The sequence below is a fragment of the Siphateles boraxobius genome, unplaced genomic scaffold (assembly GCF_051911475.1).
Source record: "Siphateles boraxobius isolate OS27281-9 unplaced genomic scaffold, OSU_SipBor_1 6, whole genome shotgun sequence".
Lineage (NCBI taxonomy): Eukaryota > Metazoa > Chordata > Actinopteri > Cypriniformes > Leuciscidae > Siphateles > Siphateles boraxobius.
The window spans coordinates 19775462-19801152 of record NW_027509186.1 but is presented as its reverse complement, the minus strand read 5'-3'; the positions used below and the strand labels follow the sequence as shown (position 1 = coordinate 19801152).

Here is a 25691-nt window from a genome sequence, read left to right as displayed (position 1 = left end):
GTCCCCTGAATTACACATATGATGTTTGTCAATTTAAAAGATAATTATGAAAGTCAATAAACTTATCTTAATTCGTGTTCCGAAGATGAACGAATGTCTTACGGGGTTGGAACAACATGAGGGTGAGTAAATACTGACAGAATTTTCATTTTTGGGTGAACTAACCCTTTAACAAAAAATGGGATGTGTATGAAACTTCTCAGAAAATTGATTTCATCTATAGACCTATTCCAACTTTAATATGGTGAGTTTCCTGTTTACAGAAGTGATGCAAAATGTCATAAATGTCTGAGTTGAGAATCATCTCTCTCTTTTTTTTTTTTATCTGTTTCAAACAAGGCCGAAGACTTCTGGACAAGATCTATAGAAATGCATATGCATTGGATGATCCAATGGGAGCAACTGCATACAGTGAAGACTTCTGCTGGAAGCCTGTGTCAAAGACTGCCTGTATAAGATCTGCCACAGCATCAGGAAACAGAAGGAACAACCCACACCCAAGCCAAGTAAATGGCAGATTTTGTAATTTGCTGTGTTTGTAGCGTATGATTTGAAAGTGTCTGCTTGTACTAATGCTAGTATGAATGTGTGTAGCCTACTGTTAAACTTTAAAAAGCACAGTAGCACTATATTTGTGTTGGAAGAAAGAAAGTCAAATGTTTGGAAAAACATTAGAATGTACAATCTTAAAAATGGTAATCGTAAAATGGAAAGGTTCCAAAGTTTTTTTTTTTACAAAGATTCCATAAGAACCATTGGTTCCACAGAGAACCTTTCAGTGAATAGTTCTTAAAAGAACCATTTTTATTTCTTAAGGCCCGTTCACACCAATAACGATAACTATAAAGATAACGATAAAGATATAGTTCTAAAAATCGTTCTATATTAAAGAATAGCAGAGTTCACACCACAACTATAACGATAGAGATATGAGGAACGATATCGTTGGGATCACTCAGAATTTTTTTTTTCCAGCTGTCGAACAATAAAACACTGATCAGAATTCACTCGAATTTAAAGGGCTCGTGCATTTAAAATGCAGACAACATTGTGGAGAAGTTAATCGCCGAGGTACAGAAAAATCCAACACTGTTTGACAAGTCAAAAGAATGACAAGTTTAAAAAAAATGGATATGGAGCAATCGGTTTTACCCTTGGAATGGTGAGAAGTATTAACGATGAGATCATTATGCAGGCTAGCAAATCCTAGTGTAACAAAATCACCTCAGGTATTGCAGTGCTAGTTTAAACAACATTGTATTGTTTCCTTTGAAGTTGCAGTGAAAAGGGCGTTGTATAGGCCTATATATGTACATATGATGAATAAAACTTGTCTTCAAAAGACGACTACTCTCTAATCAGAGTGATAGATTCTCCCAACTCCTCTCGTCTTTTAAGGATGTACCCAAAAGCGCCTGTTTTTCATTTAAAGTTTTGTGTAGCGTAAAGCAGCAGCAGGTCATCCATTTTTACTACTTTGAAACCGCTCTGAATAAAAAGACCCTTACGGACCGTTATTGGAAAGAGTGTACCATCATTTTATTTATTTTATCACAAAGGCATTCATGGTGTGGAGACATAATGCAGATCAAATTAAACACTTTGATGGTAGTTCCTCTCTTCAACTTCCTTTGAGTGCCCAGTACAGGTCAACACAGACTGACTTTATTGGATTACATCAAGGTGAGTTCTAAGAATTACATTATGTGTATACACTGAAAGGCATTTGAATCTTATTTAATTTCAACGTTTTGTGGTTCCAAAGATATCTTATTATGACCGAAACATCTCAATGTCTTTGATATATTCTGTCCGAATCACAGGGATTATGAAGAGCCATGCAATCTTTGCTCCTTTTAACCAGTCATGCGGTCCACTACTATACCCAGACTGAAATGAGACACAACTACCACCCACCTCAATCAAAACTTGAGCTTCTGGGGAATAACCTTCGCTATGGGTGCAATAAACTACATGGTATAGCAGCAAGGGGTATTAGTAAGCCTAGGCAAACCTGCAGCACTTCTGTTTCAACTAAAATAACAAACTACATTGTTTGAAATTTAAAACAACCAACCCTGTCAGTAGCCAAGACACAATGCAAACACAAACAAGTATACTAGACATGCAATGAATTAGAAGTTAAATTGCAAGTTAATTGACATAATCTTTCAGTTAGTTGACAATTACAAAGTACACTTTGTAATCATTTAATTATTTTTAAATAATTGCCTTTGTCAAAAACTGTTCGTGGACACGAAAGTTGAGGATCCAAATGCAGTATTTATTAAAAAGGTTATCCACATCGTAATCCAAATCCAGGCAAGGGTCATACACAAACAAACAATTCAAACAATAACAGATGAGGGCTGAGGCAAAGAAAGAAATCCGAGGGTAGGTTACAGGCAGAGAATAAAGAGAAACAGGATACAAACACGCTCGGAAATGCAGTGAGTCACATACAAGACTTTGCAGGGAATGAATGAGTGTACATGGTTTAAATAGCTGAGACTGACAAGGTATTGAGGAACAGGTGGATGCAATCAGGGATGATGATTCTGGGCAGTGAGTTATGGGAAATGTAGTTTGTGAGGGAATGACAATGGTCTGATGTGGAGTGCCCTCTGGTGGCTCTCAAGGACACTCCAGCTGGTGACCCTTGTGGCGCTTTTCCACTGCATGGTACGGTTCGGTTCGGTACGGCACGCTTTGGCGCTTTTCCACTGCATGGTACGGTACGGCTCGGCTCGGCACGGCTCACTTGTGGCGCTTTTCCACTGCATGGTACGGTACGGTACGGCTCGCTTCGGCTCGCTTTAAATGGTACCACCTCTGTGGAGGTTCCAAGCATACCGTACCGATACTAAAATGTGATGTGGAAGCACTGTAGATCACTGATTGGTCAGACAGACAGAATCGTCACTACCAGCGTCATTGTATTTGCGAGACATCAAACCCGCTACATTTAAATAGCCAGTAACAGCCTCCAATGTTTTAAAACTACTTGCTTGACTTGCTTGAAGAAAGAAAACTTCCAAAAAAGAAATGGCTGAATCGTGGTCAGTGGACGAGAAGCGCAGTCGTTCCTCTTGTTAGTTGCAGAGGAGCGGATAAACTATAACGATCAGTCATAATCCCACCCACTTTGAAGCGGTACTAACTGCAGTGGAAAAGCAACCGAGCTAAAGCGAACCGAGCCGTGCCGCGCAGAGCCGAGTCGTACCACGCAGTGGAAAAGCGAAGCGAGCCGAACCGTGCCGCGCCGAGCCGAACCGTACTGAGCCGTACCGAGCCGTACCATGCAGTGGAAAAGCGCCATTACAATCTTATTATGCCATTTTACAAAGTCTTGAGGGTCTTAAAAGGGTCTACTAGAATAGCTTTTCATGGTCATGTGCAGTCCTAAGCTTCAAAGGCAGCTCCAGTCACGCAATGACTTTTATCAATCAGTGATTGGCTCTTTTACTTACAAGGCAGTATGTATTCCGCCATATTGTACGTTGCAGTTTCTTCCATTCATAAGTAATAGGAGTGAACTTTCTTTCTATATCTATAGTCTTTGACCAGGACTCATCCCTTTATTTTTATGTATGCCTTGGGCGGGAACTATTTAAATGAGGAGCATTGTGACGTGGACGTTCCTGGAAGAAAACTCAACAGTATAATCGAGGCATTTCAGGAGGGAGTTCAGAAACAGTGCTTACTGATATAGAGAATAACTCCCTTGTGGACTTTGTGCTTTGTAGCCTTGCAGACCTTATTCAAACTCAAACAGCAACATTTACACACTTAAGAAAGCTGAAAATGTAAAAAAAAAAAAAAAAAAAAGCATAATAGGTCATCTTATGGCACCAGTATGGCACACAAATTAGAGAAGAATGGCACACTTTTCTTTTACATTTTTGTCCCAACAGTGATTCACAGCCACATCAATAATCAGGAAAACAGCAAACTGCAGACCACCTACAATAAGCTTTTTGGAAGCGGACATATAGATGTCTCCTCAGTGCTCAAATCAATCCCACCTCAGACATTTCGACAGATTTGTAAGAAATGATCTGATAAAGGTGAGAAAGAGTGATGCTGTGCGTTCTTACTGAATCTTTAGAATACTAAAGTTCAACTAAAATTTTAAATGACATTTTTACTGTTAGAAATGTATAATTTTTTCCTCCAATTTTAAGATCACACTAAAATCAAACAAATTAGATCAGTCATAGCAAAAGTTGCTATACTTCATTATAACATTGTAATTATAACGAGCATCCTTCTAGAAATCCTACTGATCTTGCTTGAAGAGCATAAATAAATATAATTCCTACATTGTAGCCTGTTACTGTCAGGATTCAGGCTCGGAGACAGAGGTAAGTGATAAACATAAATGTATCTTTATTTAACTCAAAGGTAAGTATGCAGGGTTTCGGGAGTTCAACGGTGATCTCGAAGAGGATATATGTGGCAGGAATACATCCAGGTGAGTGAATCCTCTTCTTAAGGAATAACGTGGTGGGTAACACAGATCAATAACTTGAGTTTTTCTCTCTTTTCAGATCGTTCGTGGATAGGCGTGATTCAGGAAGGATTCCAGGTGAGTAGATCCTTTGAAGTGCACTTGACAATGAGCTCACCAGTTCAGTGATACTTTCCCTTTCTCTTGCAGCTCATCCAGTGGGAAACGGGACTCGTGGCGGATTCCAGGAAACGGAGAACATGAGTCATGGAGCGGATCCTGGGAACATCAGAACAAGGACAACAAGGTTAGTTTCTTTCAGGTAAGTATACTTTACGTCCGTTGCTGAAGGATGGCTCAGAGTGAGACAAGTGGTGACTGGTAAGGGTCGTTCCTGTTGGAGGCTTGACAATGACTGGGAGTGAATCGGGTGCTTTTGTGCTGGCTGGGAAGTGAGTGCTGAGTGGAAACAGGTGCAGGTGATCAGTAATCTGGGGACAGTGATCTTTGCGTGGTGACATGTGAGGGATCTGATTGGCTCCTGACAGTTACTGTGTTAAGTGTTATATACTGGTGTATCCATACAAGCCCCTTCCACATTGGAGAGGATGTCTGCCTGGCCTGGGCCTTTATATACATGGGATTTTGAATCATGAAAAGCTATTTGTGCAGTATTTTTGGGTGTTCTGATTTTCTTCCAGGAGTCAGAACACTCCTAATATAATGATATGCCTTTATGCATCTTTGATGATGTGCTTAATAAAACACTCAAAATAAACTGAAAACAGACATAAATAATGTTTTACTATACACAGTTCTTTTTTTTTTCTTTTTTTTGTTAACTACGATGAAAATACATGGAGAAAAATAACATTAATCATTTGTCTCTTGAGAATAATACATCTATTGAGATTTTGTACTGGGTAACAATGCCCTAGTCCTGAGATAGATATTTGATGTATTTTGACTTTATAAAATAATAGTAAAGGTATAAATCAATAACATCAGGCGAACTGATTTATTATGCAGAGCACAATAAAGAGGTAGGGATGTGCACAGCAAGCTGTAGAAAAGACAAAAAAGTTATTTCACTTCAATCTTAATACCACAGGTATCTTTCTCATTAAGTTTAAAACAGAATGCTTTCTGCATGCCCCCTAAAAATTAAGAAAATTAGTTTATGGTGAACAGACGTGTCTGCTGAAAAGTTATTTTTAACATTATGAAATTTTAAAGTGGTTTTAAATGTGGCTTTCATCACAATGCATATGTAGCCACTCCACTCGGTTTTGTGTATCAGGTAACCTGAGACTCAGGTGTGCTGTCCCTAAGCTCCTTTGCAAAACAAGCAACCAGGCTCTAAAGAGAACGAAAGCCAAGCCGAAAAAGACAAGATACTCTCAGATCTCTTCAGTTATGCCGCTAGGCAGGAAAATTCGGGCCTCATCTGCTGGAGCCCAACTTGAGACCTATAAGCCCAGGTATTCTGCTTTATGCTTTTCATTTATCTATATCTTGACATGGCTTCCAGTTCCCATATTTAAGCATTTTATTTGCTTAGCACCACTTTGAAACAGCTCCTGATGCAGAGACTAATTTGTTCTGCTTCATGACTTTCATTTCAGTATGAGGACTACTGTATGTTTCGTACCACATTGGTATTCGGTTATTTTCCAGCTTCTGACCTTGAGTGTCACTCCTCCTGTTGTTCATAGTGTTTACTGTTGCCAGGGAATATGGATAATGCTGTTGCCATGCTTGAACCATTCCTTGAAGATAAATTCATTTATGTCATGACAGACAAATATGAAGATATTACTTGACTTTAATTTGATTTGACCTTATACTTTTGGCTTTCGCTTTGCAAAATGAAATTTAGGAGGTGTAAAGTTCTCCCTATAAAAACAACTGCAATTTTTTTATTTAAATCTGTAATTTACTCAAACACCCGTTGGGTTTTCATGTTTTATGGGGACATCCCATAGACATAATTATTTTTATACTGTGCAAACTGTATTCTATTCCCTGACACAATTCAAATATGTTTGTGTGTGTGTGGTTACTCATGACACATAGCAACACAGCTAAAGGTGATGATACACAGTCCAACTTTTTGAGCAATGTTGCTGGGCAATCTTGCCGAGCGATTGTTACTTGGGCACTTTCCCATTGAAAATGGGCAGTATATTTCTATCTGGATAATTTAGATCTGTCTTTGGCCCTGTGTCTCATCTGGTTGCCCGTTGACGGCAACATTGCCCAGCAACATTGCTCAAAAAGTTGCCCAGTGTATCATCTCCTTTAAAGTATGTTCTAATTTGTTAGATCTTTTATTGAAAGTAGCCTACTTTTACCTGTTGAGACATGCCGTCACAAGCACCTCTAAGAGGTATATAAGATGTTTGAGTTTGGCGTTGGGTGATGCGTGACGCGTGCGAAAGGGCCATTTGCAAGGTTGTTTCTCAATAACTTAAATTAAAAAGAAATTCTAAACAAAATATTAAATGCAACACTCTTATGCAGTATTTTGACAGATTTTGGACCAGTATATGGAGCTGCTGGACTGAACCAGAAGCAGGGCACGCGGTACAGACAGCAGGCTGATGGGGTTCTACATTCTACGGGGTCCATATTAGACCCTACTGAGAGGAGCCAACAGCTTCCTGCTTGGCTAGAGAGAGAGCTTTTGAGGCAAGAACCCAGACGACACTCTCTTGCCCTGGGAGACGATGTTAAACTTAGAATGCGAAAACGCTACAGATCAGATCCTGCTGGGACCCTCTGTGAGCTCAAGGTAAAAGTCAAAGGGTCACACTTGTGCAGCATCTGCTGCTTGGCTGCATTTCCCAACAATTATATTCTACCTAGATTGAATGGCAACTTGCCACTGCATCATCTCTCACTGGTCAGGTATGCAAATGCAAATGTTATAATGATAAATAAGGGAGTTGGGCAGCTGGATTGATACACTTTGTAGATCCATAATATTGAAAATGAAATTAGAGTCTAACATAATGTTTACTATTAATATATTAGGTTATATTTGAGGGCTTGAGACGAAGAACCATATAAGTCCATATTTTCAAATTTTGAATAATAACATTTTTTTAATTTGGACTCGGAATATTATATATATATATATATTTTTTTTTGACTTGAAGATAGACAACAAAAGCTTCACAATTCTAATGAGATAAGATTTTTTAGTATCAATCTTAAAAATAAAAAGTTAGAGTAATTTACATTTCTGGAATGTGGAAGAACAGTATATGTCCAGTTAATGTGGAATAACAGTATAAGTCCAATTCGTCATATCACTTTAAAACACTGGCGATTTGATTCCTTTATCTTAGTTTTAATACAGTAAAAGAACCTTAAAGAAAATATTAAGCATTTCTTTCTTTCAATTTCTTTTATTTTTTGCCAACGTTAATCACAGAACAAAAACACGGACAATACAGTACGAACAATGAACAATAGATAGGCCTACTTATAGTACAGAAAACAAACGTCAGTACAAACAATAAACCGTACATACAATAAACAATACATACAAACAATAAACAACAGTAATAACTGTAAACAATACATATTTACAATACAGACATACATCATCATCATTCCATGCTATGGTTCCATATGCTAGTTTACCATTTTATAATACATTTCATAAATCACCCCATTCGTTCATTTACTAAATAAATAACTATATATTCCTATTATACAACATAAGATAAGGCATACAAGATAAGCTACAACTACAATTATGATTAATTTTACACAATATACACAATATACCCCACCTTACCCTGCACATGACCTACACATACCAGGCTACTCTTCGCATTCTAATGTCCCATAAAATGCTTGGGATTCCGCTGGCATTTAGGCTAGCATTTTCATAAGATCCCGGTGCTTCTCCTTCTTGACGGGCAGAGGGTCCTCATAAGCACGAGCATACGTGGTGGAGAACAAGGGAGCTGGAGGTGGTTGATTCTTCCTCTGTTTGGTGATCAGCCAGGTCTTCCATCCCTCGTAGAGGCTGTGGCTCCCTTTTGTGTGGACACACCATGGATCAGCAGCTAAAATCATGATTCAACAAGAAATTCAATAAAGATTCTTCTTTCACGCACATATCCCCAACACTGTTAATCTCAGAAAACCAACTCTTTAGTTTTTTACCTGTCACTTTCAACCACATCATGGATGTGATTAGCAAGCGAGGTGGACGCTTTAATGTTGCATCAGGGAGCTGCCTGAAGTCCGGACATTTCATCTCAATGACTTTGAATGGATGCTGCTGCCTGGCTCCACGGATCATCTCGGCGACATCGCTGGGGGTGTGAAGTGTGGACACCGTACGCCTCTTGTCCAGCGTGGCAAAGGAACGGTCACAGGGAAGGAAGGAGTGACCAGACACCATGAACTTCTGCTCTATCTGACTGAAGTACCCTCTAGATACGAGCAGGGCCATGAGGTTTAGGACTCGCCAGTTGTTGTTCTGCCCACAGCATCGGTCACTATAGATGACGAGCTTCCGTTCCTTTGCCTGCACTAGGGGAGCGAAAGATGTTTCTGCCCACTTCAAAAGACAGCTTCCCACCTCGATGGAACCTCTGTGAGCGATGCCCTCATGCCAGAGGCACATTGTAGGAGGATCTTCAGTGCCCATCTCCTGGATACAGAGGTTGTATTTGGCCAGCTGCCGTTGATAGTACACGTTGGAGTATGTCAGGTTTGGTGTGAACACTACCCCCTGCATGTCGATACAAATGACATGGCAGTCATCATTGGCTTTGGCCCACTCTGTATCAGCCTGCAACTGGGTGTACGCTTTTTCAGCTTTCCGGTGGTGAAGCTCACTCTCGGCTGCGATCTTCAACTTTTCTGCATCTGTTGTAGCAGCTGTTAATTTTGAGAACAGGGTGTCACATTTTGCACAAGTGTCACTTCTTGGCTGCCCAAAACTGAGGTTCTGCTGCTTTAGGAGGTCCCTATAGAGGCAGAACTTTACAGTGGATGTTGGATTGTGTTCCTTGTACAGGTGTAACATGCGGAGCAGGTTTAAATCAGGGCTCAGGTACTCTCTCTCCACATATCCCTTCATCCGTGAGTAGTGGTTCGGTTGGCGTGGGAAGCTCAAAATATGCTCTCTTATCCCCTCTCTCACTGCAGGATGAATGCTATGAGGCCTAAAAAATAAACAACACAACTCATGAACAAGGGAAATATAATAAACTATGCTGGTCTGTTTTGCACAATTGCATTGTTTCTGTGACCATAAATGTATAATTCTAAACATTCCTCTAAACTATTTTGTTTTTCACATACAGTCATTAAAGGGATACTTCAGGATTTAGCATTAAGCTTTGTATCATTAGAAAACCGAATTCTTTTTAGTATTTTTGAATTACCATGCTTTCCTCCCTCATATACCCCTGAGATGAGAGATTTATGTATTTTTTGTCTGGAAAAAATCCTCAGATGACGCAAAAATCGTCATTGTTTACATGCACACCTTTTGTTTCAATCTAACTGAATTTATTCCGATTTGTGAATCTGAATGTAGTGTTAAAATGGATGCTAAACATGTGATTGATTGATGTGTGCATTTTAGCATTGCAATCTGGGAGTTGTTGTCTTTCATCCCCATAAATCAAAAATACATTTTCTGGCTTTTCTCAGTCTAGAAGGTTCCAAATTAAAACAATAATTTCACATTTCTTTTACATAAATGACCCATTTTAAATACACATTAATCTTTCCAGAAGTATCCCTTTAAGATCCACATATTGTAATGATACAAAGAATAATCATACATTACATTTGCATAGCACTTTACCTGATGATATCGATCTCAAAGTAAAAAAATATGTTTCCTGACTGGACAACAACTGTGAGCTGAATCCTAACCATTACGGTATGTGCACACTGGCGTTATAGGGTGGCAAGGCACCCAACGCCCTATAATGCCAACGTCCAGTGTACCATTAGACCAGGGAATGTTGTAGGACAATGGATGCTGACAATGGTGCAGCTTTAAAAACTAACAGGGCGAGAGCATGAGGTCCTTCAAGATTTTTTTTTTTTTTTACTTACCTGTAAAATCATGCATGTAATAAAAAGTTAACAAACAGAAAACGCTAGGATATATAAAACTTGCCTGTAGGCGACTGTTGGTCAGTTGAAAGACTGACATAAATGTGAGCTTACAAACAGCAAGTCTTTGGCCTCTTTGTTGCACATGGTACTTGAAGGTGTACTTCCTCTAGTAATCTCAGTGCCAGGCCCACGTGGTCGTCTGCGACTCACCTTGTGCTAGAAGTAAAAAGACATGAAGTAAAAATACATTTACCATAGCGTAGCAGGCTAGCCGTCGTGTAGAGCTGTCAAGTTAAGGTCATTAAGTATGTGAGTATGCTTTGGTTAGGAGAATGAATAAGCCATGTGAATGCCTTTTAGGGCACCAAAGCGCTGTGGTCTGTAATGCACTTGGTGGCCTACTTGATCATCCTTCATCCATCCTCACAGAATTTAACATTTACAGTGATCAGGCACATGTGCAGTCTTAGTGAATTCACTAACTTAGTATTCAATTCAGTGGTTATTTCATGGGCCTACATTGTGATGCATTGCATACTGTTGACATGATATGGTCATGAATTGCTTAAGTTAGCCTACCTGCTCCAAACCAGAGAGAATGATAGCATGCTGCCTCTCATAAGAGACAGCATAAAACTCTGTGAAGAGCTGGAGTTTTCTTTGTTCTGTTAGGCTTGAACACTGCCTGGGACACGTCTCCTTGCACACATTGCCCTTAACAAAAACAAAGTCACATTAGCGGTTGTTTTTTGTTTAGCTATAGAACACTAGGGCTATTAACAGCTATTAAGGTTACTGGCTAGAATATATAACAGCTTACACAATCAATGCATTTTTTTTTATTACTACCTTTTAGTTATTTATTTATTTATTTTATTTATTAAATAATGAGTAACAAACAAACATAGCATACAATATTACAAAACAAAGTGTTGCATTAAATGGTAACAGGGGATCCAAAAAATATATCTAAATATTTTAAACACGTCAATGACTTTTTTATATATATATAGATTATATATTTATTTTTTTACCAATTTCAGTGAAGACAGAAAGCAATCAAAGTCTAATTTTCTCAGCTTTCATTTCGACCCATCCATGACATGATTCGCTAAACAGTCCGAGCTGTATGAACATTAGTAACGTTAGACGCCCAGCAAAATGCCCCCTGACTGTAACCTACGTTACAAAGTAACTGGCTAGCCAGACATTGTTTTTTTGGACTTATACGGTTGTTCGTCGCATGAACACATTTAATGTTTAACCCCGCCCCCTCCAGCACAGAGCTGCCTTCATATCATTCTAATCTTGTTTTGCATTTTTTAAACTGATCTGCTCTAACCGACCAGTAAACAGACCTCTGAATTCAGTTTTGCATCAACTTTAGGTATGTACAGAATATATTTCTTTTCATATCTTTTGTCTGCTCTAAATCATATCATATTTAATTATTCAAAAAGCTATTTATTATGTTCCAGGTTTTGATGTAGAAGAAACCAACCATATTGTAACTGCCATTTTAGCCAACCATCTTTCAATCTTAAAACCCAAAGGTGTCAGAGTAGTATAATAGGTCACTCTTCTCATACCAAAGCTTCATTAAATATGCCAAAACCAAATCATTAACTTTCTGTAGGACACAATTGTAGTCTTTTTTTCTAAAATGACATTTTGAATCAAGTACAGAATCGATTAATTCATTAGCTGGATGACCTTTGGATGGGCAACCATTGCAGGGTAATCTGTCATGACTAGCGATTGAATGAAATGACACAGTGGACATGCATTATTTATTTCAACAGAGTGCTTGAACTTGCTCCTCAGAAAGCAAATCAATTATGTTTTCCTTATCAAGACCAAATTTGTTTGTGCTGGAGGTAATTTGCCATCTGACTGCACAGTGAAATAGGAATGAAAGTTATAATCTGTATTTATCAGTAGGAGAGGAAATAACTACAAGTATATAGGGACACCCCTAACTACATTTTTCAGTAGTATAACCATAGCTCAGCTGTTTTCAGTGTTCATTTCGCTGTTTAATGCTGTCACCCTAATTGAAATCCTAATTGTTTTTGTGGCAGATGCAGTACTTATTATCAATTCCTAGGCCAACTGGGAAGCCTAATTTACCTTGGGTTCCCTCTGCAATTTCCAATGGATTTTTAGTGGCGATTTTCAATTTATGAGTAAATTGAGGTCTGTTGTTAGTCTAAAGAGACTGTTTTATATCACAAAATACAGTCTCAAACATGAATTATGAAAGCTTAAGTTGCTAAAAATTTGCTGAGGGAACCCAAGGTAAATTAATTAGCCTTATAAATAAAAAATAAATCTAAAATAATATTAAAAATTGTATAAAAAAACCCTATATCTTATATCTTTCATCAATTCATCATATCACACCTTTATTCATGGTAGATGGTTTGACTGATTTGACTGGCATGTCATCTATTGATTTTCTGCAGACTGATGAAGCATGTGGGTTTTTGATCCACAACAAAATTAAAATTGCATCACGTTGCAACGAAGCCATTTCAATTTCAAGTGAATTAATTATTGCAAGGAGGAGCAGACCATGTGACAGCAACCTGTCGAAATCCAGCAGCTTTTTCATTTTTTGACATGCTGAAAGATGTTTGATCATCCAACAAATGTCAAACAACACTTGTCGATTCATACTATGTTGAAATAGCATCCGTCACGGTGAATTTATGATGTTAATCTTTGTTAATCTTCTTTCTTACAAACCTCTCTGTAGAGACTTGCACATGTTGCTCCTTCCAACTCACATGTTCTGTGAGATTTTTGACTTGTTTAATTTATTTTTGCTGTCCAACATAGATTGAGAAGATGGTGTCCATTGATGATCTAAAGCAAATTAAACTGGCCTATGATGTAAGTATTAAAAATTTGTAGATTATTTGGAAATCTAATTTAAATGATCAATTAGTCACAATATGATTTTTCCTAATTCTGTTCTCTTGAGCAGGAGTTTGCAAAGGCTGGCATCCATAAGTTGGATTATTCAGAATTCAAATCTGTTGTGAGAAACTGCCCAGGTTTGAAAGGAGTTGTAAGTACTGTAAAAGTACTGTAATGAGAGGTTTATGTATTCAGTTATATCCTGTTGCTTGTGTAAATGGATTAACCGAGACCCAAGACCTAAAATCTTTATGTATGATTGTACAATCTTCCCTCTCTCACTGTCTTCCCACCCATTACTTTGGACTAACACTTTTTGAAACGTCATAGAAAGAATCTCACATTCACAAGCTATTCATGAAGATCGATTACACATGTGATGGCAAAATCGAATGGGTATGAGTAATTCACTGCTTTCTCTTTAAATCTCATACTTGCTCTCTTAGATGAACTGACAATTTGTTATGCACAGTTGCATCTGTTTTTGAGTCAAGTTTTTTCATATAAAAAACCTTTGTGGGCAATTGGTCAAAATGGGTCTCATTCAGTAACTTTGAATGCACATATTTGTGCAGGAAATTGCTTACATTTTCAAATAGAAGTCATGATTGAAATTGAGTTTGCAAGTAAATTTATCCCTAATTTCCAAACTTGTATGCAAAAATCAAACTCCTGAAGGACTTAATGTTTTTTTATATATAAATGATATTGCTGTGTTACGTAATGAATACATATTATACAAATTTTATTATGTTATATATTATATGTTTTCATAATATTATAATATGGATATCAAAATAATATAATATAATATTGATATTATTAATACAAAAATAAGTGTATTTACATGATTTGTGAATGAGACTCATAACTTTACCATGACATATTGAACACACTTCTATAACAAATTCTATTAAAGTTTATTTAAGTCTTCCTCTATTTCTTTTAGCATGAGTTCTGCACATACATATACCTGGAGTACGAAGCGAAGGAAGAGACTGTGCGTCGCAGTAAAATGGCAGCCTTTATATTGGAGGCTAACATTAAGTTACTGAAATGTGGGAAGCCTGTTGTGAGAATCCACTTTCCCTCTGATGGAACTGTTGTGACTCTAAGAGAAGATGGTGTTATTAACTTCTGGACCCCCAAGCTTTATTTGAAGAGCAAGAAGAATGTGTTTGTGGGTTACATTTACATTTTATTTGTTTACTTTTTTCTATTCCTGTTCCTGCTCTCCTCAATTTTTTTAAAACCAATATTTAATTTGAATAATTTCTCTGTTTCTATATCCAGGCCATGAGATCTATCAATCGAAAACAAAAATGGGCTACTGATTTTGTGCCAATGTCAGAGTACCACAAACTGATTATTGGAACTGGGTAAACTGCTTTTAAAATACATTTATTTTTACATAACAGTCTTTATAATGCACTGTAGTGTATAGAACTTTCTAATGAAGATTTTTCCCTATGGCATGCTGTTTCAGATGAAGATGAAGTAGTGATTTTGCAGATGCTTTTATCCAAAGCAATTTTTTATCCAAAGCAAAAACACACACACACACACACACACACACACATATATATATATATATATTTATTTTTTTCTCTCCCACTTTACAGATCCAGAGAGATCCAGTTTTATGAGCTTTCCTCTTTAGAGCCTTGCTGTCAGTTGAATTCACTAGAAACTGTGCCTTTAAACCTGGATTACTGGTGAGCAGACCAGATTCATGTCAGACATGTTGATGTGATTGCGGTTTTGTGAAGTTTTGGAGTTCTTTTCATGTTCAATATTTTCAGATATGATTTTACAAAAAAAAAACTTTATTTTACAGTGTCCTTGTTACATATGTTACATGTACTTACCATAGTAATAACAGTAAATTATGCATAATTATATACAACTAACCCTCAACCAAATCCTAATCCTACCCTGACCTTATAGTAAGTACATGTGGTTGCTTAATATTACTCAGTACTTAAATGTATAATTACACTGTAACAATGACACCTTAAAATAAAGTGTAACCAAAAATTTCTGTGCTCTGCATTTACAATGTAATGTGATATTAGAAAATAGATCAAATAAAATAATAGGGATATGTTATGTTGGGTCTTGCAAATTTGTTTTTGTACTAACATATTTAAAAACAAGAACACACAATGAATGCTCTTTGTTGATATGTCAATGTTTGCTTTTGTTGTAAATAAAAAAATACTCTTGTTTTGTTAGCTCTACTGGCCCAGATGACTGTATCATTGTATATGGCGATTCTCAGGTAAGTAAACGAAGGCAGTCCTACACATATGAATTCAATGAAACTAATCACAAAGCTTTTGGCACTCTAGGGCTGTGTGAACATCCTGTTAATAACATCGATCACGGAGAAATTGAGGTAAACAAGGTTTCTTAATAGTACAACTTTTCAATGTGCAGTTTTGTAAAACAAAATTACAATAGCATGTCATGCAGGCATGTTCTAATTTTCATAAAGTAATGAATAAATTAATTAGGAAACATTGATTCTGTTCTCTGGAGAGATGTGAAAGATAACTGGCATGTTAAGACTATTATATTACCTTGCTCACTGGCACTGTGCATGATATTCATCTTATTTATATATTCTAATAACATAAGCATAACTACAAACAGGCATAGCAACAGTCCTTTTTATAGTATATTTTGTGCATGGTCTGTAAGCTTTTATCAGAATACATTTATGCCCTAGATTGTGGAAAGGTTTGCCGCAGGTTGACAACATGCCAAACATAAGCCTCGACCGTGCAGTTCAGTCTCCAGGAATAACATTTATCAGATGGAAAGTCCACCAAGACTGGGTGTCAAAGGTTAAATATTTATTATTATTATCATTATTAATGTACATATTTTTTTCTTCTTCTTATCCTGTTGTTCTATTGCTGCAATGCACATGAATACATTGCAATCAATTGTAAATATTACATCAGTGCATTAGTGTAAGATACTGAAAGGGAAATATTTTACTAAATTAGTTTTTTATAATCATCTCATTTTTTACAAAAGAAAAAACAAGTGTCTAAAATGTAACAATATTTTATTATCAATTCAGGTGAAATATTTTCAAAGCATGCCTGCCATTATATCCTCATCAGGGCTTGAAGACTCTGCCCTTGTTATAGGTAACATTTAAAAATGACTTCTATTGGTTTACTTTTTCCAGTACAGTGAGATAATTTATATTTTCTCTCATTTAATAGGATTATGTCACCCCAAAATCAAAAGGAAACATTAGAAATCATATTTTGCCTGAATAAAATTAAGCCTATTTTAGGACTATTCAGTTTTTTATTTGTTTTTGTTTTTACATTATTTCATAGCAGTTAAGCACATTGTCTTCCTCATTATTGTATTACAGTAATGAGAATCATAATTAAAAATAATGAGAAATACAAGCAAGAGGGAAACATAATGACGCAATAAGATAATGAGAATAGGTGTTCGAAATGAGCTTAGTTGAATGAAAATCATGTTACAGAGCAAAAAATCTTATTGATCCTAAAAATTGCATTCATTTTATTTATGCAAGATATAATTTAAGATCATTTTACTATTGATTTTAGGGTGAAATCTGACCTAAACATTCATATAAACCCATGTGTAGAAAATAGTATGTCCTCCTTTCTCACTTCTTTCTCTGTAACATGGCAGAAGGAAGAAAATAGCAACTCTGGCGTCTTGCATGTTTAATGCCAGATGAGAGATATGTCAAAATTCTCAGTGCAACGAAGCTCCGGTTAAACTCATTTGAATAACACATAATGACTCAGAAAGAGGGGAAAAGGGCTCTGAATCTGTCAGCTGTGATCTGTTTGAGTGGATATGCATGTATGAAGGTTTGACAATCTGTTTTTAATTAGGATGGATTCATCCATCAACGTACATGCAAGAGCAGAGGAGAGAGATGACAGAAGCGAGCAAAAAGGGAAAGTCTACGAAAGTCACACAGAGGGCACCCAGCAAACAAACAATCTTCACCGTTCCTAAAGGAGTCATGACCTTTGATTTCTGTGAGAAGCGTAATCTTTTGGTCACTGGCGGGAGGGACAGGCTGTTGCGCATGTGGAATCCTTATGTGCCTAAGTATGCCTTTTATCTTTAGGGTATCTTCTTCATAAGTGGCATCTCTCTGATTGTAATTCTTCTGGACAATTTCTTCTCTGATATATATAGCTGTCAGAAAATACGAAATATACATAGATAATACTGTGTTATCAAATATTGATGTTAAATGCCAGGCTAGTAATTTTACATTTCGAAATGGCAGAAGACCAACAGGGATTTTGAAAGGTCACGATGCCCCTGTTTCCTACCTCTGTATCTCCTCAGAAGATGGGCACATTTACTCAGTCTCCACAGACAAGACTGCTAAGGTGAGGAATTGATTCATTTCTTAAAATCCAAAGTCAAATCTGGATTTTTTATATCAAAAAAGTGTTTTAAATCTTCTCGATATGAAAAAGCCAAACATTAAACTAAGCTGAAGTTAAACTGGATGTCCATAATAAGTAAAACCAAATGCAACATTTATAGACTGCACCACTTGTTTATTAAGGGTTAGTTCACCCAAAGATTTAAATGAATTTACTCATCCTCAAGTTATTGTAAACACGTATGACTTTCTTTCATCTATATCCTGAACACAAGAGGGGGATTTTTTAAGCAAATGCATATCACTCTTGTAAGTATAATGAAGGTGAATAAGGACAAAGCTGTCAAGCTCCAAAATGACAAAAAGCACCACAAAAAAGATGCACTGTATTCAAAGTCTTCTAAAGTCAGAAATAGTTAAATCCACCCAGTCTCTCCTTGATGCATTTATGAGAAAAGTAATGTCCAGTTTGTAAAGGAATCATTCTTTGAGTTAAATTGTTCTTTTCTATGAATCAGTTGATCCAGTCCACTGAACCGGACTGATCTTACCGACTCAATGATCCGGTCACAGTAAACAGCCCACTAAAGTGAAGATTAGCATGGAATAGTCTGTTCATCCTGCAAAACTATTCAGAAGACTTGCAATGTGGTGTGTAATTCACAAGGACCACTTTTATGATACTATTACTTTTGAATCCTTTTCGAAGCTTGACAGCCCCAGTCCACATTTACTTTCATTATTTTGACAACAGTGGGCAGAATATTGTTTAAAATTCTCCATTTGTGTTTCACATTAGAAAGAAGGTCATATGGTTTTGGAACAACATGAGAGTGAGTAAATGATGACAGAATTTTAATTTTCGGTGACATATTCCTAATTACGTGCAACATATGAAAATGTTTTTTTTGTTTTTTTTATGATGACATTTTATTTATACTTTTTTTTAATAGATATGGCACATTAAGGATGAGACATGTCTGTTTACTGCCGATCCAGAGGCAAGTAATATCCAGGGAGAATTGTCTGCATGCCTCTACTCTTCAGCTTTGAAGGGGCTCTACATCGCCACAGATTCTCTCACCTTACTATCCCTTCAGACAAAGTATGCATCTTAGATATTATATAACAAATATTTCTCAAAGCCTATTATGAGTATCAGTTGGCTATAAGGCATTAGGTTGTATGTGTATTTAGGTACAATTTTCTCGTCATTTAGTTGTCATGCATTTTGCTTCCTTTCTCCTTTCATATGCCATCTGTTGTAGACCACAGCCTAAGGGCAATCAGATTCTGTCCCATGAACAGCCAGTGTTGTGCTGCGGATACAGTGAGGAGTTTGGGCAGGTGGTGAGCTGCTCTGAGGGCTCGGTGAGTGCTTTTGAGAAGTATCTGTATGAAATACATTGAGGACGCAGATGCTCTGTTCCTCATGCTCATAGGTCTGTTTTTGAAAGAAGTCTCTTGTGCTCACAAAAGCTGCATTTATTTGATTAAAAATACAGTAAAACAGTAATATTGTGAAATATTATTGCAATTGAAAATCACTTTTTTCTCTTTTAATTTATTTTAAAATGTGACTTGCTCCTTTCATGGCAAAGCAACATTTTCAGTAATCTTCAGTGTTGCTTGATCCTTCAAAAAATAATATGCTGATTTGGTGCTCAAGAAATATTCCTTATTGTTCTCAATGTTGAAAACAGTTGTGCTGCTTAATTTTTTAGTGGAAAACATGATACTTTTTTTCAGGATTCTTTGTTTATAAAGTCCATAAGAATATAATTTATTAGAAATAGAAATATCTTGTAACAGTGTAAAAGATTTGACTGTCTCTTTTGATCAATTTAATGTGTCCTTGCTGAATGAAAGTATTAATTTCTTTAAAAAAAAAAAAAAAAAGCTTACTGACTTCAAACCATACATAAAAACATACAAGTACTTCATACATCTTGTGTGCTATATTCCAGTTCTTATGAAGTCATATGATAGCTTTGTGTGAGTAACAAATTGAAATTTATGGGTACAGGTTTACTTGTCTTTATTAGGGTTTTTGGTTGAAGTTAGCAAAATTGTGACTAAAATCGCTTATTATTGTGAGTAGTCAGGGTTCCTTTAACATTATTGTTTCGTAAGATCCAAATAACAGGTGTACATTTTTATCCAGAAATGTTTTAAATGTAATTCTATAATTTCAACTAATGACAAGCTGAGCTGTTTTAAGTAAAGCAACAGTACCTCTTTTCTAAATGTACTTTAACGTATTTACTTGAATTCAGGTTGTCAAAGTCTGGGATGTGGAAACTGGAGCTCAGATGTTTGAGTTTGGAGGTGCTCATGGAGAGTCTGCAATTACCTGCATGGCTTTTGACCCTAGCGGAAGGAGGTTGTTAAAAGCTCATTTAAATATATGACATTACATATTATTACTGTTTTTTGCAGGGTTTTTTTCTTTCTTTTTTTTTTCCACCAGGCTAGTGACTGGTGGAAGAGATGGCTGCCTTAAGATGTGGAACTTCAACAATGGCCAGTGCGTGAAGATATTCAAGAGAGGTCAATAATTCCTGATAGTTCTTAATGTGCATTTGATTGATTTGCTTTGCTCCTGAGTATGACTGATTATTCAGAGTATATTATATCCCACATTCCCTTTAAAGCTGTTGTGAAGCAAAGCCCTGCATTATGTTTTTCTCCCAGATGGAAAATGTGCAGAGATTTGTGACTGCCTCTACCTGACACTGCACAGGAATCAGTAAGTCTATGTAAACTGCAAGCACCATAATGTTCATGGATTTTATTATCCTCATTTTTTGGCTGATTCATTTTTTTATTTCTTTTGGCAGATTTGTGATTTCTGTTGGTTGGGACCACAGGATTGACATTTACTTGGTGAGTATAAAGTGACCAGCCTGCTTCCCTTACGACCTTTTTTTACATCTGCGTAATTCCCCAGATGGCTCTCATAAAATGGTTGACTGCCATGACCTGTTTCTTCCCCCTGGTACTCTCGCCTTTATTGCGTTTCACTCCATTTCCATATTTCATTTACTTCGATGTTCCTCCTTCCTCAAAAGTGCTTGAGTGCTGTTTGGTGTTGTTTATTCCTCCATTCCCTTCTGACAGTCCATTCCATCTATTACAAGAGCTTTTGTTCACTTTAGAAAAGAGAATCTGAGCTTTGTGAAAAAAGATACCCTTAATGCATGATTTTGACACCACTGGAGAGTATGTATCTCATTTTATTAAAAATTTCCCCTACCCATCAATTGTCAATTCTGTATTAAGTCTTGAGAGTACTTTGATTTAGACATTCTTTCAGTGGAAGAGGAATCTATCCATCTATCTACAGTCAAACCAAAAATTATTCAGACACCAGCTATAATTTTTTATTTTATTTTTTACTAGTGGGTGCAGGACACTAGTTCATTTATGTAAGTGAGGATAACAAAGTAAAGTAAACTGTGACATATTATACCCGAAATTTCTTCATACAGTGGACTACCAGTAAAATTTATAAAAATGTGGGACCAAAATTTATTCAGACACTTTGACCTGACCATGTTTAGCTTAACTGTTTTTTTTCTTTAATTGCTAATGCGACATTTTTATACCATACTGAACAAAATTAAGCATTTCTTGATAATTAGTTGACCTAAAATTGGTATTATCTAATTAATATCTAATAGCTGACAGCTATTCAACCTAATTAATTTGTGAGACAGTCTAACAGAAGGATGGCCAAAACCTGTGTCTGTTTTATTTATTTTTTGACAGGACTCCAAAGAGGAAACTCCGTACAATGAGAGACCAAAACCTTCTTGGCAGGACGATGTGGTATTAGCATCCACCACAACTCAAACCCATGTCTACACATGTACATGTACTTAGAATATGCAGGGGCACTTTGGGAAATGTGTTGAATGTTTCACACACAGAGGAATGGGCACAAAGTGGATATTCTGTGCATTGCTCAATGCACACCACACCTCCTGGCCACTGGCAGCTACGATGGGGAGATCATCGTATGGAATGTAGTGTCAGAATGCATACTGTCTCGCTTCCAGACTCCTCAATCGACCCCTCAACAGAGCAGCAGTTATCCTGGTATGCCAATCTTCCCATGGATTTTCAGTGAATAATGATTTCAGATTTGCTGGTCCTGAATCAAATCTTTTATATATGAAAACTTGGTATATTATGCACAACTCATATGGACTACTTTTAATTTTTTTTATTGATAGTTCAGTGCACAAATGTGCTGAGCCTCATCTTCTTAAAGACCCGGGCATTTGTTCCTGAATTGTCATCTTCTGCTTGGCTTGTATCTTCAGATACAGAAGGTAAACTGGTCCTTGCGATGAATAAAATGACAGAAATCAGTTCATATACAATTTGCAGAACGTATTTCATCTCTTTCAAAGGTTATGTTCATTTCTGGAGTGTTCTGAATGGCGGGAAGTTCATCACATCTTTTCAGGCTGTAAGTAGTTTATTCGTATATATTATATATCATATCTTTCCTCAAGTTTGATTATAAATTCAATGTCTGCAGAATGAGACAAAGGTTCTAGTTCAAATCTCATGTTTAAGTCTCAGCATCAGCAGCCGATTATGAAACTGGCTTTAATGCAGGATGACAGCATGCTTTTTACAGCCGATCATGTCGGCTTCATCTACGTTTATGATGTCAAGCAATATGCCCTGGGGCCTGAACAAAACCCTCCTGAAAGTAAGGACAGTCCTCATTTTATTTTTTTATGTTTATGTTGAGTCTTGATGTGGTGTTATTCATTTCTAGAGGTGAACTTCTGGCGTGCACACATCAGCAGCATCACTAGGTAGGTTCAATAAGTGGGGATAAAAGCAATATTTATTATAATTATTCAATATTCATTTTTTGTTTAGTATTTGTTATTTAAAAAAATACATCTCATTAACATTATTACCACAATTTCCTCTCCTCAAGCTTGAAGATAATTGACAAGGACCAGTTTCTGCTTACCTCCTCAATGGACTTCTCAGTGCGGTTGTGGAGTATCCATGGGGAGTTTATAGGTACATCTACAATTTGCTTAGAAGTTGTTGTTTTTCAGGAAGTTACAGTTGTGGCATGTGCATTATTTTGCCAATGTGCATCATACCAAGTATCATATTAAAATACTTGGACAGCATTTCCTGCAATACTTATTCAGCAGTTCAACAACGGCACTACTAATTCTATGTGACCAGTGTAGTCCGATTCCGGAATGGAATAAGGCTCTTGAGTTGGTTCTTTTTAAGTGAATCAAATAATTCCAGGTCAGCCAGTGTAGTCCAACACCTGAACGAATGACGCTAATAAATTGGTTCTATTTCAAGCTGCGATCTGTGGGGTTAAAATCATATGTGGACGAATCAAGTACTTGAGTAAATGTACAGTGTAACAAATTATCTCAAAAGAGAAATATGAATAATTAATCATAACTTGTTATAATTGATTATAAATATTTGGATCAGTTAATCGAATTAACTTAATGTTGCTGAATTAATATTACAATCAATGAATCTGTTCGTCCAGCGAACACTCAGTATTGATAGTCTATCAATTCTCAGACAGGATTTTTTCGTGACCCCAGAAAAATAACTCTTTCTTAGCATGTAGCAAGCGGGGAGCAGAATCAACACTCAGCTAAAAAAAACTAAATCATAAACACATAACAAATCTCAACAAACACATGCACACAATCACGCATATATGGGTTGAATGTAAAGTGAAAGTAAATGAAAACAGAAACAGGCAATGAAGCTATGGAAAAGAGTAATTTAACCATCTAAAAGAACCATCAGTTTCTTAGTTTAAAGTACCTGGTTAAAACCCTTACCAGTCGCCCCCCTTTTGGCAATCGAGTGCAAAATCACATACCCATAATAAAATGGTTGTTGCTAAGGAGTCCTTCTGACTACACACAAAACCAAGGTATCATTTAAAAGCTAACACTTGACAGTTTACTGTGAAATACTCAGAAGTGCTCTAGCAATTACTAATAGAGAGATAAAGCAGCTCAAAAACAATGCACAATTTTTTTTAATGTAAAATTCGGGATCACCAGTGATCCCTGCGGCTCAAGGGGTTAAAGGGATTTACTGCTTCTACTGAACCTCTGATTAGTTAGTTAATTGTGCAGTACTTGCAATGCCTTAGCCATTGAACAAGCATCGAGATGCAGTCCCAGGAGAAAGTCTTGATGATTCCATGAGCCTATGGTGTCTCCAGAAGATGAAAATCAAAATTTATGAACTTAACTTTTTTTAATCACCAAAAGTTATTAAACATTATACGTATTATTAGTGTACACTATTACTGCAGTTTTAGATCACAAATAACTGACAGTCATGACCTAAATATGATTTTCCTTTACAATAATAATGCTAAAATTCAGAATTAGTGACTTATTATGTCAATCAAGCTACAACATTTGGACCGGATCACTGAATCAGTGAGTTGTTGACTCAAGAACAGCTGCAGTCAGATTAGTCAGATTCATGATTGAATAGTTCAGTGCAATTTGTTAACCAATTTAACAGGTTCATCGGAAAGAATTGGTTTGTTCATGAATTAATCTATCGCATCTCAGCTTGGGTATCAGGTGGCGATTTCTTCAGTTCAAAATAATGAGGAACGATATATTTTTATGAAATGAAGTAGAGTAAAAAGTATGATATTTTGCTTTGGAATGTAGTGAAGTAAACATTTCCCAAAATAAATAAAATGCTCAGATAAAGTAGATACTTGTCAAAATGTACTTCTCAAAATCAATTTACAAAATTTGTCACGTTGACTATTGCTACAATACTGACAATAGATCTTTTTTTTCCGCAAAATTTTGCTAATGTGACCGCACCTTTAGTAGACCTACGATAAAATCTAAATTTTCAATTTGTAGGTTCATAAGACATAAGCTATATGTTTTGATTCACTGAAAAGAACCAATTAATTCCTTGTTCAGGAATCAAATGTATGACAAGCTAAACTACATTGAACTTTACAGGTACATTTGGACAATACGAGAGTTGGAGCATCGACACACCATCTTCTTGGAAGCACCCAGCTGTTCCCTCAGAAATTCTCATAGATCCTTTAAGCATGCCTTCTCAACCCATACTGGATAGAGAGACAAATCTGTCAGATGTCTTGGACTCTGTGGAAACTAAAAATAAAAAGAGTGAGGTAAGATATTTGGATGAAGCCTGGTGTGGTTGGGGGTTGTTGTATAAAGCTCTGTTTTGCCCACGAACTGTGTTTCTGAGACTGAAATCTGGCTTCTAAAACAATCCTAATGTGCTTTAATTGCAGCTGGATGTCCTCATCGATGAAAGTGACCCTCCATCAATCCTCAAAGATAACGAATCTGCACAGAACAATTCCAGGTGTGTCTGAGCATGGCAAGAGGTTAGTGTATATTTTCATTCAAACCAAGCACACATCTAAATGTTAACCAAGTCTTCTTATTAAAGAGTAACAAATTGGATTTTCACAATTTTTTTTGGATCGCAGGGAGTGCCACGCAATATTCAAACGCATCAGAACTTCAGACAGAATGGGTCTCAAGGACTACCAGACTTTTGAGGAACGTAGACCTTCTTGTTAACCTTACAATTAAAAAAACAGATCTCTCCAAATACCAATCCAACGATGCAGATGACTAGTCATGTCAAAGTCAGCGTGCTAAATAAGGACGCTAGGATGAGGACAAATAAATGACATACTATCAAAGGAGTGAAGAGTTGTTTTTTCTTTAGATATCATCTCATGATTTAAAGACATGCCTT

The 25691-nt window shown here is 36.6% G+C and overlaps 3 protein-coding genes across 4 annotated transcripts; 2 read left to right on the top strand and 1 right to left on the bottom strand.

Moving 5' to 3' along the window:
* Positions 1-176: 176 nt before the first annotated feature.
* On the top strand, positions 177-4081 carry tex26 (testis expressed 26; the record flags this gene model as incomplete). Its single annotated transcript, XM_077209054.1, is given in 6 exon segments — positions 177-265; positions 347-506; positions 1560-1683; positions 1824-1860; positions 1862-1995; positions 3903-4081. Coding segments are annotated over 6 exon segments (723 nt in total), but the record flags the coding sequence as incomplete, so codon positions are not given.
* Positions 4082-4563: 482 nt separating this feature from the next.
* wdr95 (WD40 repeat domain 95) lies at positions 4564-25635 on the top strand. Of its 2 annotated transcripts, XM_077208094.1 has the most exons (31): positions 4564-4588; positions 4661-4757; positions 6974-7244; positions 13394-13447; positions 13542-13625; positions 13805-13870; positions 14424-14654; positions 14768-14853; positions 15097-15189; positions 15710-15755; positions 15826-15872; positions 16206-16323; positions 16566-16635; positions 17374-17596; positions 17781-17886; positions 18839-18990; positions 19154-19256; positions 20162-20268; positions 20356-20435; positions 20580-20634; positions 20726-20771; positions 21657-21716; positions 21818-21986; positions 22124-22222; positions 22304-22362; positions 22473-22611; positions 22681-22720; positions 22849-22937; positions 24911-25089; positions 25216-25311; positions 25417-25635. In XM_077208094.1, exons 2-30 carry the CDS (start codon positions 4711-4713, stop codon positions 25297-25299), a joined length of 3003 nt encoding a protein of 1000 aa, XP_077064209.1. In that variant the 5' UTR covers positions 4564-4588; positions 4661-4710; the 3' UTR covers positions 25300-25311; positions 25417-25635. The 2 variants fall into 2 exon arrangements, with proteins under 2 accessions (XP_077064209.1, XP_077064208.1); XM_077208093.1 differs by lacking the exons at positions 4564-4588; positions 4661-4757 and adding an exon at positions 5807-5931.
* Positions 8336-9557, bottom strand: LOC143715711 (uncharacterized). Its single transcript, XM_077207460.1, has 2 exons — positions 8633-9557; positions 8336-8532 (listed from the first exon to the last, which is right to left on the bottom strand). Exons 1-2 carry the CDS (start codon positions 9555-9557, stop codon positions 8336-8338), a joined length of 1122 nt encoding a protein of 373 aa, XP_077063575.1.
* Positions 25636-25691: the final 56 nt, after the last annotated feature.

Coding starts and splice junctions, on each gene's coding strand:
- LOC143715711 (XM_077207460.1), bottom strand. CDS start 9,557: ATGAAGGGATATGTGGAGAGAGAGTACCTGAGCCCTGATTTAAACCTG. Junction 8,533..8,632: donor GATGTGGTTGAAAGTGACAG/GTAAAAAACTAA, acceptor TCATGATTTTAG/CTGCTGATCCATGGTGTGTC.
- wdr95 (XM_077208093.1), top strand. CDS start 5,867: ATGCCGCTAGGCAGGAAAATTCGGGCCTCATCTGCTGGAGCCCAACTT. Junction 20,436..20,579: donor CGTGAAGATATTCAAGAGAG/GTCAATAATTCC, acceptor TTTTTCTCCCAG/ATGGAAAATGTGCAGAGATT. Junction 22,612..22,680: donor TGAACAAAACCCTCCTGAAA/GTAAGGACAGTC, acceptor ATTCATTTCTAG/AGGTGAACTTCTGGCGTGCA.